Source organism: Coprinopsis cinerea (genome assembly GCF_000182895.1).
Source record: "Coprinopsis cinerea okayama7#130 chromosome 13 map unlocalized cont3.13, whole genome shotgun sequence".
NCBI classification, from domain to species: Eukaryota; Fungi; Basidiomycota; class Agaricomycetes; order Agaricales; family Psathyrellaceae; genus Coprinopsis; species Coprinopsis cinerea.
This window is the reverse complement of record NW_003307532.1, coordinates 25,467-45,238: the sequence shown is the minus strand read 5'-3', so window position 1 is coordinate 45,238 and position 19,772 is coordinate 25,467. Positions and strand designations below refer to the sequence as shown.

At 51.2% G+C, this 19,772-nt stretch overlaps 6 protein-coding genes across 6 annotated transcripts; 2 read left to right on the top strand and 4 right to left on the bottom strand.

Annotated features, from left to right (window-relative positions):
* Nucleotides 1-509: 509 nt before the first annotated feature.
* On the top strand, nucleotides 510-1,346 carry CC1G_05563 (hypothetical protein; the record flags this gene model as incomplete). The annotated part of the gene is made up of 4 exons (XM_001838030.1): nucleotides 510-671; nucleotides 732-894; nucleotides 962-1,200; nucleotides 1,266-1,346. The coding sequence occupies 4 exons, from the start codon at nucleotides 510-512 to the stop codon at nucleotides 1,344-1,346; spliced, it is 645 nt and encodes a 214-aa protein (XP_001838082.1).
* A 1,060-nt stretch (nucleotides 1,347-2,406) lies between these two features.
* Nucleotides 2,407-3,111, bottom strand: CC1G_05562 (hypothetical protein; the record flags this gene model as incomplete). Its single annotated transcript, XM_001838029.2, has 3 exons — nucleotides 2,407-2,532; nucleotides 2,634-2,941; nucleotides 3,012-3,111. The coding sequence occupies 3 exons, from the start codon at nucleotides 3,109-3,111 to the stop codon at nucleotides 2,407-2,409; spliced, it is 534 nt and encodes a 177-aa protein (XP_001838081.2).
* Nucleotides 3,112-6,167: 3,056 nt separating this feature from the next.
* Nucleotides 6,168-8,367, top strand: CC1G_05561 (hypothetical protein; the record flags this gene model as incomplete). Its single annotated transcript, XM_001838028.1, has 3 exons — nucleotides 6,168-6,327; nucleotides 6,512-7,672; nucleotides 7,766-8,367. 3 exons carry the CDS (start codon nucleotides 6,168-6,170, stop codon nucleotides 8,365-8,367), a joined length of 1,923 nt encoding a protein of 640 aa, XP_001838080.1.
* A 2,479-nt stretch (nucleotides 8,368-10,846) lies between these two features.
* Nucleotides 10,847-11,585, bottom strand: CC1G_05560 (hypothetical protein; the record flags this gene model as incomplete). The annotated part of the gene is made up of 2 exons (XM_001838027.1): nucleotides 10,847-11,409; nucleotides 11,558-11,585. 2 exons carry the CDS (start codon nucleotides 11,583-11,585, stop codon nucleotides 10,847-10,849), a joined length of 591 nt encoding a protein of 196 aa, XP_001838079.1.
* Nucleotides 11,586-13,238: 1,653 nt separating this feature from the next.
* CC1G_05559 (hypothetical protein) lies at nucleotides 13,239-14,617 on the bottom strand (the record flags this gene model as incomplete). Its single annotated transcript, XM_001838026.2, has 7 exons — nucleotides 13,239-13,372; nucleotides 13,428-13,612; nucleotides 13,663-13,853; nucleotides 13,944-13,983; nucleotides 14,076-14,275; nucleotides 14,361-14,438; nucleotides 14,495-14,617. The coding sequence occupies 7 exons, from the start codon at nucleotides 14,615-14,617 to the stop codon at nucleotides 13,239-13,241; spliced, it is 951 nt and encodes a 316-aa protein (XP_001838078.2).
* Nucleotides 14,618-14,650: 33 nt separating this feature from the next.
* Nucleotides 14,651-19,760, bottom strand: CC1G_15758 (hypothetical protein; the record flags this gene model as incomplete). The annotated part of the gene is made up of 19 exons (XM_002909993.1): nucleotides 14,651-14,689; nucleotides 14,739-14,790; nucleotides 14,850-14,872; nucleotides 15,422-15,436; nucleotides 15,495-15,618; nucleotides 15,672-15,884; nucleotides 15,935-16,096; nucleotides 16,152-16,460; nucleotides 16,515-17,022; nucleotides 17,074-17,097; nucleotides 17,154-17,411; nucleotides 17,674-17,839; nucleotides 17,895-18,021; nucleotides 18,075-18,290; nucleotides 18,351-18,518; nucleotides 18,583-18,882; nucleotides 18,939-19,470; nucleotides 19,526-19,549; nucleotides 19,607-19,760. 19 exons carry the CDS (start codon nucleotides 19,758-19,760, stop codon nucleotides 14,651-14,653), a joined length of 3,414 nt encoding a protein of 1,137 aa, XP_002910039.1.
* Between the last annotated feature and the right edge of the window lie 12 nt (nucleotides 19,761-19,772).

Genomic DNA, 19,772 nt, shown 5'->3' with positions numbered 1-19,772 from the left:
AATACTTCAACGCTCAAAGGCTTTTACTCGGGAGTGGCTGCAACGAGAAACGAACTCCGGGATGGCCGCGTTGAACGCAAGAGGAAGAGGCAAGCGCTCAAGGTGGCCGCTGGCGACCGGTGGGATCCCGAAAATTTCCGGTCGGAGATTCAACCCGATGTTCCGGCGACAACTTGAATAATGACGGGCGCCAATCCGAGGGCGCTTGGAATCGAGCCCGGAGGCTGCAGCATAAGGCCAGCCTAGTTATTGCATCATCGAATAGATTTGTATACTGTCATCTCTACGTGGACTAGTCAAGATCTGCACGTATCAGTATCATGAAGTCATCCTGTAATCGACTGGCCACATTTGTGAGCAGCACTGCGAATGGACTCTCGATCGAACGCCGTCACCAACGACATTAGGAGACCTCAGGAACGCGATAAATGCTGGAACGCGTCTGAGGATATCCTCTACACTCGCACTCGCCATTCCAATTTCTCAAGGCCCACTCCTCCGAATCCATCATGAAACTTAGCGTCGCCTCCACCGCTTTGGCCATCGGCCTCGCAGCTCTCACCACCCTGAAGCAATTTCGCTCTGCGTCTGCTGCGCTGATCCCCAACGCCGATACGCCCGTCTTCTACCTGGTGGCTACTGATCCATACACGGAGAACGATACCTTCATGGTGAGCTCACATATGAATCTACGATTCAGCAGAGCTGACCAGTCCCTTGTTCCCCATTAGCCATTACGTCTGTTCGGGTGGACGAATCAATCTACCCTCACGGGTATTGGCCCTATCGCGAAGCTTTACTTTATCAACGACACGCTCGTTGCTGAAGACCCTGTCAATGGAGCCGCATCCCCCTACCTTTACCGACCCTACGTCGATTTTAGCGTCAAACCAGGTATGCAGGAATCTTTCTTGTACCCCCCTTTGGCGGAAAGGTCCTAAAGCCCTTAAACGCATCATAGGTCGTGACGATAACGGTGACTACGACGCATCCCAGGACGACGACGACTGCTCTGCTTCTTCCGGGCCCCTCATCTTCATCCAAGAGAACCGTCCAGACGGAACAACTCTCGACTCTCCCCCCTGTGCCGCCTTCGGAACCTTCTTCCTCTTCTCGGACAGGATGGACGCGCAGTTGGGCGCCAAGTTGCAGCTGAACAACAACTTGACGAGCTTCTACAGTTGTGGAAAGGACAGAGATGTAAGTGGATTTGTTTGGTTTGAGTACGTTGTTCTTGAGTTCAATGCTTACGGTGATATGCGTAGATTTATTACAAGATGGACGTCTCTGACGAACCCGTTGATTGTACTGTACCTGTTCAGCTTTACACCCTTCCAGTCGTTTAGGTGCTTTGTTCATACCGAGATTACCCCTGCCTCAGTTATACCCCGGCTATACCCTTCCTTTAACGGAATATTTTCTGCCTGAGCGCACCTTTAAGCGCGCCAACATACCTCGGATTACCTATACCACACGTAAAGTAGACAATAGTAGTTTTCGAGCAATATTATCTAGTTAGACAGTTCAGTGGACCTCGATCTTCATCTACAAGGACTTGGAGGAGAACCTCTAATCACCTCGGAAGCTAGTAGTTACGGCTTGCCGACGTGAAGACAGAGGTGCTGAATTCCATTCGACGACTCTCTACCTGACTCCGGGGATCTGATGACGAAGGTCAACTCTCACACTCATGGCTACTGAGGCGAGATGAACATGAATTATATTACACTGGTTCGGGCTCAGAAAGCTCATCTCGAGCTCAAACCGTCTCATTCAAGAAGAACTCTGAGTGGATTGATCAATCATTAATCGGACTTTAACCTCTTCCTCTCGTGGACCCACTGCCACTGGACCTGCACTCATTATCATCGGAAGCTCAACGAGTCTGTGCGGCCGTATTGGCGTTCCCAGGGGGCTGGACTCTCCCTCCTCCGATGCCGACGTCTGAAAGTTTAACGTGGTAAGTTTAGAAGTCATGTCTGACCTCCGTTCTTGGCGGTTACACCTCGTCATTAAGAGGTTGAACGTAATCCCCTGTAACATCATGATAAAAGACGATTTTGCGAGCTACCATTAAGTAAAAGTTATTTAGAGACCAGTTGGATCGGCTACGTACCGTGATTTGCACAATCTACTCGAGCGTCGCCCAAGTTTCTCAATCAGCTCTCTCGCATAATCACAATATATGAATCAGTGAGGAACGAGAAAACTCACAACACCTTGCACCGTAACCGTCTCCCCGGTCCTCGCGAAAACGGAAATGAACACCAAGACTGAGACAGTGTAGAGGACCGCAGACTCTACGAGCACCGCTAGTATTCTCGATAAAAGAGGGGTAGTAGACGACTGGACTCCGCAGTCCTGTACCCTTGTCCGGACGCGCCAGAGTCGGGCGACGAGTAAGTATTAAAACTCGCCAACAATTTGACCTTCACATGCCACTGCCACCCACCTGTGTACCCAAACCATAAAGATAAGAGGGAAAGCAACAACTTTCCACCTTTTCTCAAAGATCATCCATAGCCGATAGAGCTACTCAGAGTTAGTCAGCACATAAACCAATCCAGTTCCGTACAAGCGAAAGATAAGGAATATTAGAATATTAGTAGTAGTACTATAGTAGTAGTACGCACAAGGATGCTATCCCCAATCCAAATCTGAATATCCGTAAACACTGAGATGACATAGGTCGCCCAGTCGAACACTAATGTCCGTGAAGTGAGAAGTTGCAGACAGGTCCGAAGCGACGCAGCAAGGTCCATCGAGCCAATGGTGCACATCACCAAGGCTGCGAGTATCATCTTGGCGTTCAGCTCTGCCAGTGCCTTCCGTGTGATGCCGCCGACACCTTCCCTAGTAGTAGTAGAGCGACTCGCCGATCCGAAGAGGGGGACGATGAGGAGACTGTGGAGGCATGCGAAGAACGCGATGATGTGGAATCCTGGAGGAGGGTACGTAGTACGTCCCGTGGTCGTTCCGATCATTATCGTGAAAAGTAGATGTTTGCATACCGTATAAACCAGCCTCGACCACGAGCGCGACGAGGAAACGTTGTCTAAGGGTGAACGTTTCTCGGGGCGGACAGGATGCGATTTCTTCAGAATCGGACATGGTGCCGAGGCCGAGGTGAGGGTAGGGATGGTAGAGCGCAGACGAGGGAAAGGCGAGCAACTTCCAGTTAGAAAAGGCTGCTACATATATAAATTGGCTGTTGAAACTAGAGTCATATCATATCTCACCCGCCCTAATCACGACCGAAGCTGTACAATGTACCGTAATCCTCGCTAAACCATCGCCTTTCGAGCCGCGTTGCGGCCTCTTCGGCCATTTCTATTCTCCAGTTATCAGCCTAATACTGGCTGTATGCATGCGATTGATACTGTCTCTCTAGTCATAGAGTTGTAGTCGTGTCAGAAATTCTGACGGTGGCTGCACAAACCACTGGTAGACGATGTTCGAAGGGTACATCATGGTCGTTGTGATCGAAGGAACATTCGAACCGTGACATATACCTGTTTACGTTCAATGTTCAACTTCAGCGAAACAAATGATGTCTGACATAGCCTTTCTAAAGATGCAGGCTAGCATTGTGTGAGGAGCAACAACTTTAGACGCCCAATCAAAGTTTATCCTCCTCGTCCCCTTTAGGAGCTACGACGAAACTGCTGTATCAGAATGCGCGGAGACCGTCGCATCTCGAGTCATAGTATCACGAACGCTTTCCCGAGTTGAAGGAAAAAGTGGGCAATGTTACTGTAGCTGTGCCTTGAGGCGGAACTGTGGTAACTCGTCCCCTGTGGTCCCTCGTCCCCTAGCCCGTCTATTGTCTTGCTTTTCAGAACTTTGTCTAGCCCAAAGTCACTGCCAAGCTCCGAGTTCAACCTCGTATTCAGGTGCTATCTCAACTCTTGACTGGCAAAATTACATCACCAATGAATATCGGAACTCATCGCCAAACCTCTGCCACCATCCTTAGCACGCCGAGCTAGGGTTTTGAACTAGTTTCAGGACCCAAGTTCGAAAACGGAGGAGAGGAGCACTGCAACTGAGTCTAAACCGCGCTCTCATTCCGGATTTTAGCTTTAGCTGATAATGTTGGTGTTTGCCCATCCAGCCTTATACGACATCTTTCGATAAGGCTAAAAACCAAGTCTCGGAGACTTCTGCCAGCGTCTAGCCTAGACCATTGTTGGTGCCACTGTCAAAGTTCTGCATCGACGACTCTACGAGAAGAATCTGAATAGGACTCGAAGTGGTTGAACGTTACATTCGGAACTCGAACGAGCAGAAACATGCCAGTATGGTTGAGTAGCGACACCACATTCACAACGAGTCACAGTCAGTATGTAGGGCAGGAGGAATAGGTTGTTGTTGCCAGAGAAGGTTGTCGTGGCTGTTGTTATAGTTGATGGGAGTCACGGTGGTAGCAGTTGGATGAGCCGGTTGCACTGGCAGGACCAGTCGCAGGTGGGTGAACCAGTAGGAGCCCGATAAGTAGGACACCGTCTCGAGATTCGAGGGAAAGACCAGGTTTCCGCCCGCGCTGTGCAGTATCGGACCATCTCGAACGTGAAAAATCTGAGATATCATGTAAACAGGATGGTTGGAGTCTCTCATAGGTTAATCTTTAGCAATGAACGACATACTATGGAGTAGGAGCATCCGATACGTTGCGGAAGGGGCGACTAGAGAGGGCGTACATCGTATTAGACGGGCAGATGAGAGGGGAATGTTTAGCAGTTGAGAGGATGAAAGCTCGGAGAAGCCATTTATTTTAAAAGCCTACGGGTCCGTAGAGCAAAACCAAGAGGACAGCAGAGTGCGCGCCAGCCCCCAAGAGTGACGTGTACAGTGGAGCCTAAAAGGCAAAGGCTGAGGTGTGCGTGAGGTGCCAGGGCCCAGCAGATGGTCGATCGATGAGCCTGGATGTAGAGTATACTGCCAGAAGGATCTTTGGGCGAGAGCGAGTGTCGTGGATGGGCGAGAACAAGCGTTTTGGATGGGCGAAAGGAAATGGCGTGGATGAGCGGAAACAGGTTGGAGAGTACGACCAAGGAATCGACGATGGGAATCAGGATGGTGTTCGAGGTGGACATGTTCTCAGTATTGGTCGTCGTGTCATATCAGTCTATCAGTCGTCGTGCCGTATCGGTCATCGACCATCAACTTGAAGCTTGAAGCTTGAAGAACGGGTGGCCTTGGAGCTTGGAGTCTTGCAGCGTGTAACTCTGAGTTTCTCGTCGAGTACCAGACAGGGATGTATGTATGCACTTGGACGTCGAGAAACCACACGAAGACCTTGCGAAGACCCGGGCCCGAGTACACAACTGCAGCCGCGATCACTGCCCTGTGACACAGCCGCCAGGCCATCATGATTTCAGGTGATTTCCGTGATGTCAACTTCCTGATAAGGAGTGAGTTCCCTGATGGAGGACGTCTTGCCTCCCGCGCACAGACCACTCCACCCATTTCCCCATTCGCACGACCTGTCAACCGCCCCTGGAATTTTCCCGTGTGAAGGTTTGTGATTCAGTGAAGCTCCGAAGAGGTTGCCGTTGTTGTTGTGTTGTTGTCGTCGTTTGAATCACGCACAATTCATCACAGGTCGCTGTTGTTGCTGTTGCTGCCGTTTCGTTTGGTTGCTACGCACTTCTGACGGTTCGCTCACCTCACCACCCCCTTTCGTTTTTTTCCCCACTTTCGTTTTGCACACACATCACTCCTTCACTTTCCCCCACTCCTTCACGACCGCCTCATCGTTCCCTTCCCTTCCTTCTCCCTTCCCTTACACTCTTTTTCCGCCCCTAGAAGAAGAAGAAGAAGACAGGTTTAGGAGGGACATTTGTAGACGAAGAAGACGGACGATACGACGAGAAGAAGAATTTGAAGGACTAGGAAGGACGCTCGACTGTCGAACCACTCTTGGATTTTTCGGCGTCAGCACCTGTGCACCGACAACCAACACCGACACTTACGCTCACTTGATTAACCGTCTTTGCCCGCTCAACAACGCGGACTACGTTCTTTTTTAGTATTTATCAATCAAACCGACTCGAATCGACACTCGACTTTCGACCCCTCGAACGTCCGACTCGACTCAACCACTCACAGCAACTCAAATCATTTCGAGAAACCCTATTTGTACAAGTAAAACCAAACGATAAAAAATGGGCCGCACACATATTACGCAAAAAAACAGGCACAGCGGTGCTGCTAGGAAGAGCAAGAGTAGGAGGGAGGCGGCGGCGGACTCGGGTGTGCATGTGGAGGCTGAGCGGGTGTTGTTGGAGAAGAGGAAAGATGATGATGGCGAGGCCATTCCTGATAGTGCGTCCTTTTCTGTTTTCTAAGGGGGGCGCTGCTGACGAGTGCTGCTCGTCGTCGCTCGTTATTCGTGGCTTCTATTATCGCCGCCCGTCGTTACCATGCTCGCTCGCCGCCGTCTACGTGTCCACCCGCTCTGTACCCGTACTTGATGCCTTCCCCTCGGCATTCTACGGATGAACAACAGCCTGCTACACCGGCGGGTTCTACGTCGCCCCCCAAATCGGAGAAACCATCGACGCCCTCGCGCCTCTCAACGTGACCTGGAACCCCTCCTGCCTCTCCACCAAGCTCATCGACATCTACCTCTACGCGCCCGGCAACGCCAACCCGCGGATCCACTACTGGCAAAAGATTCCCTTCAGCAAGGGCTCCTTCGAGCTCGAGCTCCTCCCGCGCTGGTGGAACGCCAAAACCGAGCAGAATCTCCAGCTGAACATCGTCCCGCACGGCCAGCCGGTGTTCATGAGCGAGTTGCCTGCGGGGCCGATCTTCAAGGCTACGTTCACCCCGCCCAAGGAGGGGGAGGAAGTCCCCGCTGCTCTGGACACCAACATGATCAACGTCGAGACGACGATCGTTGGTGGTGACGAGAAGGGTATGAACCCGGGCAAGACCGCCGCGGCCGTCCTCGTACCCCTGATCCTCCTCGCCCTCGCCATCCTCGCGTTCTTCAAGTGGAAGCGCTCGCGAGGGCTGGAGAAGCGCAAGACCTGGGCGGAAGCGGTCGACAAGCGCATGTCGACCATCTCGACCGACTGGAAGAGCGTCTCCGCCGCCGGCGCGCAGGCTGCCATCCGCAACTCGATGGCGGTCAACGGCACCGGTCGCTCGTCGTTCTCGTTTGGGAATATTAGGCCGAGCAGCCAGTTTGAGAGGGATGCGGCGTGGGATGAGAAGGGTGGGGAGTATGGTGGGGTGGATAATTCGCAGAGGAGGCCTGGTGTGGGCTTGAGGAATCCGTCGGGATTGGGTATGGGCGAGCGCGCGTCGACTGCTACCCGCGTATCCCGCGTCTCCTTCGCCAACGATCCCCGGCCTTCGTCTGAATCACGACGCACCAAGACGTTCCGCGACTCCTACGTACCCCCTGTCCCCGTTCTGCCGGTTAACACCTCCAACCCTTATCGAAGGCCGAGCCAGGACGAGGAGAGTGAGGGCGGGACGGCGGGTACGATGTCGCCTACGCAGACTGTGGGCGCGATGACGCTTACGCCTGAGGATATCCGTGCGAGGATTGCTGCTGGTCGGGCGCGTGCGGAGAGTAATGCGGCGTCTTCGACGCGCAAGACGAGCTTTGAGAGGGATGTGACGGATCAGGATGGGGAGGTTTTGCCTGCTCTTAAGAGTGCGTGTTGCCTCTCTTCTTTTCATTATTATGTATTCTTGGATACTAACCACGGGATATTGGATTTTTTTTTTTTTTTTTTTTTTTTTGTAGTGATGCGCACGAATGACACCCACGACGACTACCTCCTCGCTCAGCAACCCGCTCCTCCCGCCCCAGCCTACCCTAAACCCGTCACCTCTCACTCTACATCGGATTCAACTTCCACACCTATGTCCCCAACCCTTGCTGCTCAACCGATGTCCCCTGTGATGCAGTCGATGCCGATGCCGATGCAGCCCGCGACTGTGATGTCGCCCGACGATATGTTGAGGGCGTATGCGGAGAGGAAGAAGAGTATGGGGTCTGCTATTACACCTGGTTCTATCGGTGTTGGGCCTGTCGGGTCTACGATGGGCGTTGGTTCGACTATGGGTCTCAATAACACAGGTGCAGGGGTAGGAGGCGGCATTTCGTATCCCCAGCCAGCAGCCAACACGTCCGGTGGAAGGACGCTTTTCAACGGGAACGCGTTGAGTCCGAATAATACTGGTGGAAGTGGCAAGGAGCCTAGTTTGGGCTTTGCGCCTGGGGAGTATGATGCTAATTTTAGTTTTGGAGGGCAGGCGAGTGGAGGGTATGCGGTTGGAGATGCTGAGGAGGATGTGACGAGTGGGAATGCTGCTGGGAGGGGTGCGTATGGTGCGGCGCGGTGAGGGGCTAGCGACGCTCGACCTGGTTGGCAAGACGAGACCTTGACCGGTTAGCGGCACTCGACCTGGTTGGCGACACTTGACCCGTTAGTAACGTTCAACGCTTGACCTGGTTAGTGTTGGCCCTGCTCTATGAGCTGTGCATTGTACCATGATACCTCCCTCCGTGTCCTTTTCCTTGCGTTCGTTTTTCTTCCCCTTTTGATGTCGTTTCCTCCCCTCTTCGACGACGTTACCTTTTTCCCCTTTTGATATTGCTTCCTATCGACGTTGTTACTTTTTCCCCTTTTGACGTTGCCCCCCCCCTCACTTTGACAAATGCCCGTCTCCCTTCCGACGTTACCCCCCCCCCCTCACTTTGACAAATGCCCGTCTCACCCTTCGATGGCGGCGGCGAACCCCATTGCCAGCTCCGTTCATGGCGTCGTTATTAATTCCCCCTTGTGCTTTTGGCCTGTCCTCCCCCTCGTGTGATTAGTTCCTTTTTTTTGTACTATTTGCATACCCTCTCTCCTCTCTCTATCTCTATCTCCCCTGCCTGTGCGTATTTTTTTCTTTTGTGTAATATCCCTTTTACCTCTTTTGTGGCTCGTTTCTTTTTCTTTTTTTTTTCCTTTTTTGGTTTTGATGTTTCTTGGTGTTGGTGTTGGGTTTCGATCCAGAGTTTTGATGCTGGACGGTGTCGATTCTTGATTCCGAGTTGGCTGGCGCCTTTGTCGATTCTGGATTACTTACTTGCGAGTTGATGCTGGGCGGTGTCGATTCTGGATTACTTGCGAGTTGATGCTGGACAGTGTTGACTTGGGGGTCTCGAGTTGATGCCTGGACCTGGCGTTGACTTGAGGAAACCTTTACACCGCTTGTCCGAACACCGACGTTGAATTCTTTTTTTTTTTTTTTGGCTGCTTGATGCGCATCTCAACACTTTTTTTTTATCTTTATTATTTCTTTTATATACCTTTTTTTTATGACCCCCTTTTTTTCTTCCGTACGCGTACGACTGAGTGCTCCTCCTCTTCATACCACCGATTGTTCCTTTCGTACTCGGACCGGTTGTTTCTTTCTATATATCCCCTTGATTCACCCTTCATGTTTTCTATGTCCTTATATATCTCTGTGTCGTGTGTACCCACTTGTATACATACCACCTTCCGGTTTTGACTTTCTTTTGTTTGGTGTTGTCTGAGTCTGAGGTTCTTGACGGTGGATTGGACGTTGGACCAAGTTGGTGAAGGCCGCCCATCGAGTGAAATTGTATGACCTGACGAGAAAGGCCGTCGGCTCTGCATTACATATGTCTGTCCATGGTGAATCCCCGCGGAGAAGGAATACTTGGTGTATCGGTGCGGGGGGAGAAGACGTGTTCATGGCGTCACTGAGGGTACCTCGAGAGTCATGGTCGAGGCTCGAGTCTTTGGTGAGAGTGGGTTATTGTACGTGGGGGTACGCAAGGTAGGCTGAAGTCTTTTTGCAAGGTAAGAGATAACGTAGGCTGGCGGACGGGGTACTACATTAGATTCCTCGGAGGAGGCGGGACTCGGGGGTCATACATGGTTCAGATCAGTAACTTCAGTTCAGGTCAGACGACTGGATTTATTAGCCTGAGGTCACTGTACTTAGTAGAGAGGATTCGAGTTTCTGATCGCGGCTCCCCACCAGTGATCGGCTGGAGGCCACGTCTGGCAGAGGGGTCAACGGGAGAGGACCCCAATATATCGAGGGAGGTATCGTGGGCGATGACAATTTTAGTGGAGTGGGATTGGAAAAGAAAGTGGGATGGCGAGCAAAAGAGTGGGATTGGGACAAAAGAGTGGGATCACGCCATCATCCCACTCTTTTGCTCGCGCCTCCTCTCGCTCGATAGCCCCGCCGCCCGAAGGGCGGCTGTTAGAGTTGGGGTTAGTCGCTGCGCGTAGCGCAGCCGTTAGGGTAGGGGTTTGGGTTAGAGTGTGGTTTAGGGTTGGGCTTTAGTGTTGGGGTTAGTGGTTAGAGGTTGGGGAGGGGGATATATTGTATTTGGCGCCTCTGGCGCGTCTTCATTTCGTCTTCATACACTGAGTTTGAAGGGAGCCGCAGCTGATATCAATCCCACTCTTTTGCGGCAACATCCCACTCTTTTGTGTAATCCTACTAATATTGCTAATCCCACTCCACTACGATAGTATATACTCATCGTGGGCGAAGCCGAGTTCTCGCGGAATGAATACAAATTGTTTAATTAGTTAGGCGGGAGCGGAGATCACTTCTTGATGCGAAGAAACAATCCACTTTGAACAAGAGATTCCCCCGAGAACGCGAACGTTGTGTTGTTGTTGAATGAGACATTTCTCGTGCGTGACGATGTGTCGTCGTCCACCCGGCAGTGGAGAGAGCATTGAGATCACGAGAAAAGAGCACGATACTAGATACTTAGAAGAAGGTCATCATAGGTAATCCAGCGACATTACAGACATCAATAACATAACATTCTCTATACTTTGGCCTACAAAGCCGCAAGGAGGAGCGGTGCAACAAGCATGGCGGCGGTCGCCAGGACAGTCTTGCCAGCACCCCTGCTCACAGCGCTGCCTTTGCTATCCTTCCCCTCCTCCCCATCTTCCTCGTCCTCCTCCTCATCATCTCCGTCCTCATCCTTGCCAGCGGAGTCTTCGTCTTTACCCCCTCGAGGAGCCATCCGAGCGGTAAAAACAGGCCCAGCGGGGAGCTCGCTCTCCGAAACGGGCTGCCCATGCGCAACGATATTAAGCTGCAACTCCTGCTCCTGCTCCTCCCCCCACCACGTCGCGTCCAAATCAAAGTTTTGCGGACCGAGTGCGAGGGGGAAGTCGCTCCATACGTGGACGAGGGGCTCGTCGGTGTCGTTGTTACCTGATTCGGTGTCGCCGGTGCCGCTACCCGTGAAGCCGGGCGCGAAGAGGTAGATGTCGACGGCGGAGGTGGTGGAGGCGTCGAAGCAGGCGGGGTTCCAGGTGATGTTGAGGGGTTGGCGGGGGTTGATGATTTGCCCGGCTTGAGGGGAGAGGTAGAGGCCTCCTGTGATGCAGACTATATATGGAGACGATGTGAAGGAGGTAGTTTCGAGGAGAGCGGGATGGGGTAACGAGGAGATTATTGTCAGTCACGGTGGAGTGTCCGAGGAAACGTTTCGTTAGCGCTCGACGAACGTAAACATGAACTAAGAATAACTACGTACCAGCAGGGATGACGAATGAATTAGACATCTTCGTAAGACCGGATGGACGAAGGAACTATGAACGTGAAGATGGTGTTTCGTAGAGCGGTTCGTCGGGGATTTTCCAACAAAATCGCGGTTCAAGTTAGTCGTTAGCGTGGCACCTCGTCGAGTCTGAGGGTCTGAGGGTCCAAACCAACTCGAGGAGGCCCAAGCTTTATGTTCCAGCTTTTCTTTGTGGAACCGAACTTGCACCCGAGGTCTGTGCGTGAGATCAGGGACGTCGAGGTGTCCATCACTTTGATGCATTGATGGGTTGATGGGTCCTGGGCGCTTACCGTCAAGGACTCCAGAATACCCGATTTATCGGGGTCCGGGGCCGCCGGTCCAAGGCCGCGGGCTGGGCTGCGCGACGAAGAACATCGCTTTTTCTCGTCTTCCGCGAGGGTGTGGCCGTTAGAAAAGCATGGTCGGGGCTCTCAACAGATATGAAGGTTTTCTTTGGGCTTAACTGTATGTAAATAAAGAAATAAAGAGGTTCAGAGCGGGCGAACCTGAGGTTGCCATCAGGGCGTCTGATCCTAACACGAACAAACACGACTAGGCGCCTAAGCCCCAGCGTACCGACGTTCTCCCTTGCATCTTACCTGACCTTGTAGTGATCGTTCTCGATCTATACACACCAAAATATCCTTATATTTAGTGTGGTCTTGGAGCCCGATCTCGTCCTTAAATATGCCTACAGACCCAGCAAGACAGTGTTTGTCATGCGACGTGCTTGTGGAGGGAGGTTTGAAGTTGCCTGCAACCTATCGTTGTCCCGAAGCAAAAAAAAAATACTAGTATAGCCCCACAAATTGATAGTACTTATCTGTGGCCTAAGCAGTACGCATGCAGTACATCAGACCCCAAATAAACTGGGTTCACAGGTGTGCGATGACTCTCGCGGCCCTGCCCACAGCCTGCGGACCAGGTCCGGCGGTCCCGGACCCCCCAATGGATCGGGTGTCCTCAAGGACTCGGAGGGAGAGTCAGGGGTCCACTTGGCGACTCGCTCTCTGTTCGAAAGATGGATTTACATATGGACATATTTGCACTGCAAAGGAAGACGAGACTATTCCTGTTGCGCCTGTTCACGCCTCTTCTTCCAAGTTTTTATCCCTCCCCTTAACATTCCATTCTGATATTCTTCGGTGTCCCGAGGATCGAATCCGCAGTGCGGTACGAGCGGGCTCGGTAGACGAGCCATCATGCATACAGGCCAAGGCGGTGCACGTGCACACACACAAGTAATGACGTTTGGTGTTGACAGTTGCAGTCTGTTGCGGTGGAAGTGGGAAGCGGTGTGTCGATGGTGGTGGACACAGCATCGCGATTAGCTGTGGGCTTGGCTGGTTCTGGGCCGTCGTCGTCGGATACGCAGATTGTCAGTAACAGCTATTCAAGACCTTTACCTATCCATGAAATGTTTCACGAAGGGACGGAATTGCTTGAAAGTCGAAAACGGGACACTCTATATCGATTTTAGCTCTTGGTTTGGTGCCATTGGCTACGGGCCTACGGCTTTGAAAGCAAACAAAGTAAAATACAGAACTTGAGAAACGAAAATGGATCGCATTCACAGATTTCATCATATACATTTTTACGAGGTTCGAGGACAAAAGTGAGCAGAAAAGGTGAAAACATCGCGGCCTAATAGTTCTCAGAGCAGAGTAGGCGCTGGGGGAGGTCGACCGGCTGCGATCCCAGCAGGGGTAGGTGTCGGACCACAATCGGCCATCGTGGCATCCTGTGGTCCGTCTTGAAGCGGGTTGCATCCAGGAAGTTTCTCCATGTCTAAGATGCGACATGTATATCAGTTGTCTTTTTTATGACTATACAAATAACGCACATCCATCGATTTGCTCCTCGAGGACAGGCTTGAGGGTGCATTTGTTAATCTCCGAATCGGGCTGGACGGTTAGAGTCTTGCAGTACGAAGGGACGCCATTGAATTCCGTGCAAGTATCCATGGCCCTTTGTAAAGCGTCGTCCTCCCATCCGAAGACATAATCGCCATGATGTCCGTATCCAGTCCTGACGAATGCGTTAGCGTCGCGTCGTCCCTGCTCGAAGACAGCACCTACGGATCACCCATGCTGTAAACAAACGGCTGGGTACCGTCCGTCGGCCACATATTGTTGAACTGGCGGGTATCCCAGATAGTCTCGAAGAGGAGGAGGGGCATCCGGACCGGGTGGCTCTCAGGGCACTTGCCTCGATAGAAGCTCAAACCTGTGTTGGGATCGATTGGTTCGGCTGGATGAACAATGTGGCTCTACATCGGGAATGGTTTAGTATAATACGAACTTACGAAGTCCTATCCAATTGAAAAGCTATGAATCAGGGTGGATGGAGCAGAACTTACGGCGTGATCCGGGCTATCGAGGTTCTTCCCATCCCAGCATCTATTTTGCGATTGGTTGGAAGGAAGGGGAAGATGATCGTGAGGAAGCGTATTTGCGGCAGGATCATGAATTGAGCCACGAGAAGGACGTACTGGGGGAAATTGGTATTAGCGCGAATGCCGCCAGCGCATGGTTTGTTGGGGAGCTCGACAGTGTCGCTCCCGCCTCCTGGAGGCTGACTACTGTTGTCGTCTTGCCAGTTGGGACCAAAGCAGCGGAAACTGGTGACTTTGGGAGGGTTCTTGGTATCCTTACTGCGAAGCATCGGGTTACCAGTAATCATTCGGAATCCCTAAACGTGATAGTAGATAGGCGCTCGGTGAGGTCGATAGAGTCGACAGAGCAGTCGGGAGACTCGCCTTTGGGAATGCCGTGACTTTGGGTTCATTCTGAACGTAATAGACAGTCATACCGCCATTGGGTGATCCAGTTCCAAAGTTCGCCATTTGTGGGACCTACATGGTAAATGAATGTCGTCTATTGGAGCCTGAGCTAAAGGGCAGTGGCATACGCGGATGAAGCTGCCGTTCTCGTGCTTGAAGAAGAGGACGGCGGTCCAGTAATTCGACTTGTTTTCCTTGAATTGACAAGTGGTACATGTGGCTAGTTTTGCCAAGTCGTTGCTTGGATCCATGGTAATGTTGAATCTGCAGCCCAGTCAAATCTCCTAGACAATTGAACGGGATTGGCCCGTTACGCACGCATTCTAAGCAAGGGTCAGCAGTCGCTACAGACGAGGAAGTAGAGGTACGCACTCCCCCAATGATTTGATGGAGATGGGGTGATATTTCGCCGGGGGTGACGAGCCTGAAATAAATAAGACGAACGTCCCGTTGAACCAGACGCCTTTATAACAGACAACGTACGGATCTAATCGCTCAACCACCAGCTGTGAGCACGCAAATCTGATCAATGCATTGGAGGATGGGATAAGGTATCCTAGAAGTGATGCACCAAGAAGTAGTTTCATCGAGGGCGTTCTTGTAAGGCTCAGATTTGAAACGCTCTTCGTTCTTAACTCGTTCTCCTCGAAGAAGGCTGTGACTTTGCACAATTCGGGTAGGTTATCTGTCCAAAAGCGAGAGTCTGAATAGAAAAGAACCCTTGCATAGAAGTTGTTCGATCCATTGTGGGCTCCAACGAATGCCATGGGAGGCTTGGATTTGCCGGTGGGTTTTTCCAACAAGTGGTGGACCCCATCGAAGTGTCGAAATGATCGCTAAACCGTGGGATAGTGTCTATTCTTCGAATCCAGCTTTCAGGACTCGCCCTGGCTTTCATGCACAAGCTAATAACTGCCAAATTAATTGTCCTACCAGGTGGTCGCCCTCGGCAATTCAGCGTCTGGTACCCTTCGGGATTTAATTCCAGCTATCCAAACCCGCTTCGGGACCTGTACTATGTGCTCGAGAAGCCCAATGATCGTCACGACGCTTACGAAGAGTGCGTAGACCTTAGAGGAACGACTTTCAGCAAGAAAATAATGGAAAGAAAATGACGTGAGGACTGACCTGGCCGAACGTCATATCGACGATTGCTGTTGGTTCCGACGAGATGCAGGCTTGGATCCATATCATCAATGGTCCGAGTAGGAGACAGAGCTTTAGGAGATGGGCCCTTGCAAACGAGGCGGATCTGGCGATGAATACATTAGCGGAAGACGACGAGGTAAGGACAAGCTCGCTTACACCAGCTCTCTAAATGAGAGGAACCTTCTCCAGGGCCATATGGAAGTCGCTGACCACGATATGAACCATCCAGAAACGGTGGTGATAGTCACCATCACGAAGGAAAGCATGTCTTCGTCAGGGTCGTTTGCGATCCCGTGGGAGAAGCTTTTCGCCGAGCCCAGCATGATAATGAAGACGTTGGCTACGCAAAGTCCAGCCGTCACAACAACTCTAGCCTTTTGGTAAGGTGAGAACTTGGCAAATAAATGAGGGAAACGTACAGGATGATGGGTACGAAAAACTTCATGTTTTTGGAGGTGAAGTTGGACCAGCTCCATTTGGCCGCGGTGCAGGCAAGAAACATGGTCACGAGATCCGTGGCGCCAGGTATAAAGACGAAGAGCGCTCGAACAACAATGTAAGCAGTAATGAACGCCCACAGTCTAGTCGTCGGAATTGGGAATGAGCTTGAAATGTAGACATCAAGGATTGGCTTACATGAATCGGACAGCGTAGTGGACGACGATCTTCCCCCTTGGCGCACCGGCAAACAGACCAAACGTAAGGAGAAGCCATGCAATAATGTCTTCGCTTTCAACGTAGGGCAAGGTGGTTGGGAGAGAGCCCAGTTGAAGGACCGTGATTATCGACGTGGAAAGAAACCGATTCATGAAATGAGGGTATTGAGCATATAGCATGCGCTCTGTCCATGTGACAATGTCCAAAGGTTCACGTTGGCTTCCTTCTGGTTTTTCGTGAGAGCAGGCGTTGCTGTCTTGAAGGTTGCCGTCGCGTTCAAGAGGGTTCCTTGATGAGGTTAGATCGAAGCAATAGGCCCGAGCGGAAAAGGAAGGGGCTCACCTGAGGGGAACCTCGTAGGTTCGCCGTGACACCCATGCCCGGCAAAGCAAGAGCACGCCAACGAAACAGACCACATTAGATGCCCATTGGATGGCAAGCGGCATGATGTAGATGAGGTTGTACCATAGATGATCACCGTAGTCCTTGTTACATGCGGGTTGCGACAATTTGATCGATGTGTTGGGTAAGAACATCGTCAAAATCAGTCCGACAAAGAAGAAGAGGGATAGGATAGAGAAGACTCGGAATGCGTGCAGCTCTTTCGAGTTTCGCGGATCCTCTTTCGCAATGGGGAATGCAGCTGGATTCCAGCAAGACCGGATGGTGGAAATCCAGAGCCAAATGGTGGGGGGTGAAGCGACCGAAACAAGGACGAATAATCCGTCATTCTGAGTGAGCTGGGATCTGAGGATGACAATGAGGCAGGCGAGCATGAGAGCGAGAATAATTCCAAGATGCGCCATAAAGGCGCCCCGTTGGGCGTCTGGAAAGTAGAGAAGAGCAAGCCCTACAGCGCGTTACATTAGGCCGGAATAACGATAAAAGAGCTATCACTTACCGTATACAATCGTGGTAGCAAATACTGTCATTCAATGCCTAAGTTAATCATAGCATGCGGAGTTATGAATGGCAACTTACCGCCGACTTGCTGGCCTATACCAGTTACGTCGCCGTTGGGACAGGGACCCCAGGGAGGGCAGACATCTGGAGGGGGATTTAAGCAATAAGCTTTGACAAAGAGCTTGCCGTCCTCTTCATGTGTGAAGTGGAGATCCTCGAAGACAGAATCGCTATACATGGCGCGAGAGAAGGTGGGCCTGCCACAGAGGGAGAATGACGGAGATGGTGGTTCCCGCAAACACATACCAGAGGAGCCTCCCCATTCATGAGAAACCCCTGGTCTCACGCTCAGATAAGGACGCGCGCCTGCAACCCCCCGATGAAAACAGAACAATGCGACAGTGAAACCCTTTCAAACAAGCGCTCGCGGACTTTAATGATTAAACCCGATGCTCATTCTGATCCGCTTGCATGCCAGGTGTTACATTAAACCAGCGACAGCACGGACTACTTGCAAAAAATACTATAACATGTCTAAACCAATCCACAAAGAAACACTCGAGCGTATGAATATACTTGTATCGTAAATTAAATTAACTCATTCCCAACCCTGGCTTTGGCGCATAATGTTTCGGTTTCTCTCCCTCGTCCTCTTGGGGCATCTCCCTCGACTTTACGAACGCCCACCACACGTCCATCTTGACATCCTTCATTTCGTCAAGGAGGGTGAAGATTGTCAGAGCCGTTACGATGATGGCAAAGATCTACCAGCGATATACTAAGTCACAGCCGCGAAAGTTGAAGCAATATGATACATACCTGTCCAAAAGCCATATCCTTCGAGTTTGAGGGGTTGGTATTGTTGCACGCCTGTATCCAAAGGATATGCGGACCGGCAATAAACCAGCAGAATTTTAGGATATGGGCTCGCTTCCACAAGCCCTTGCTAGAATTTGGATTAGGAGTCGAAGGATGACATGGTATGAGATGGAGACTTACAACAGCTTATCCCAAGTGAGTGTGACGCGCCACGGCCAGGCAGAAGTTGCCATCCAGGCGATCAACCATCCAGAAACGGTCATCATACTGAGTTGGAAATACGAGAAATTGTCATCAGGTGCATTGAACCCGCCCGTTGCCGCGGCGAATATCTTGGAGTCTCCAACAAGAACGACAAAGTAGTTTGCGACCGTAATGACTATGGCCGTGAGTACGCTAGATTGAGCGAAAAGTTCAGTATCAATCGATATTCGTGGAGCTATGAGATGAACATACAGGAAAATCGGAAGGAAAACCTTCACGTTTCCACGATCAAAGTGGGCACAGCTCCAGGCTGCCACAGTGCACAAGAGGAAGATGGACACCACGTCTGGGACTGTAGGGAGGAACTCATCAAATCCAAGCATGCGGAGAAAGGCGTATCCTCCCAAGAACAATATGGAACTTGAAGGGGCGTTTAACGAAAATTGTTAGCGTGAGCATTACATGGAATTTCGAGGACACTCACAAGATCCGCATGCCATAGAAAACCCACCAGTTGCTTCCTGGTTTAGGTTTTTGGGCAAAGCAACCAAAGAGAAGGATCAACCACGAGAGGATGTCTTTGCTGTAGACATACCAGATTGATGTCGGAAGTGTCGAAATCTGGAGTATCGTCGCAATGCTGATGGCCAATGTGCGTGTCATGAAGTTAGGGAAATGGGTGCATAGCACCGTCTCGGTCCAGGTAATAATGTCGATTTGATTTTTTCCACCATCGGTTTTGAGGGTGTCCAAGCTAATGGCTTCGTATTCCACGGGATTCGTCCTGCCCCAAGTACTATCAGTGCTGAAGTTGTCCGAGATTCACGGAGACCTACATACCTGGTCGGGACCTCATAGAACCTCATGGAAGTCCACCCTTTGAAGATCGCCCATGCTATTCCAAGGAAAAGGAAAGTACCAACCATCTGCATGGCGTAAGGGAGCTCCCAAGCCAAGTTAAACCACAGCTTGGTACCGAACTTCTGGTTACACGCGGGCTGACTGAATTTGAGCTTCGTCACCCGTGTGGGGATGAACACCATGCATATCAACGCGATTTCGAACGCCATGTTAAGGAATATGACGACCCGGAGGATGTGTACTTCTTTGGATTTTGAAAGGGGCTTTGGCTTTGCACCGGGGTCCCGGAGGATGGGAAATAGGGAAGGGTTCCAGAGTGATCTGATGGAGAGATACCACATATAGAACGTGGCCGGTGATGCGACGCAAATCAATACGAAGAGGGCGTCGGTTAAGCTGAGGTTGTTCTTGAGGATTGAAACTAATCCGGCGATTTGGAGGGAGAAGACCAAGCTGAGGTAGGCGTACAGCATTGGTCGTTTCAACCACGGAATGTAGGCAAGGACCAGCGCTGAAACGACTCATCAACCGGGGATTAGCGTCCAGTACATCGAATGGGAGCGCACCGTAAATGATTGTGGTAGCATAAACTAATGAATCATAGCAGTCATGAGACGCGAATTAAAGCTGTGACCTGAGGAACTCACCAGAAACCTGGGAACCGATACCAGTAACGTCGCCGTTGGGACATGGACTAAAAGGACACTCTCCATCAGGAGGATTGACACAGAATGCCTGTTGATAGAGGTCTTTATTCGCCTCGTAAGAAAAAACCAAATCGACGAATGTGCTGCTTGACATGTCGATTGGAGA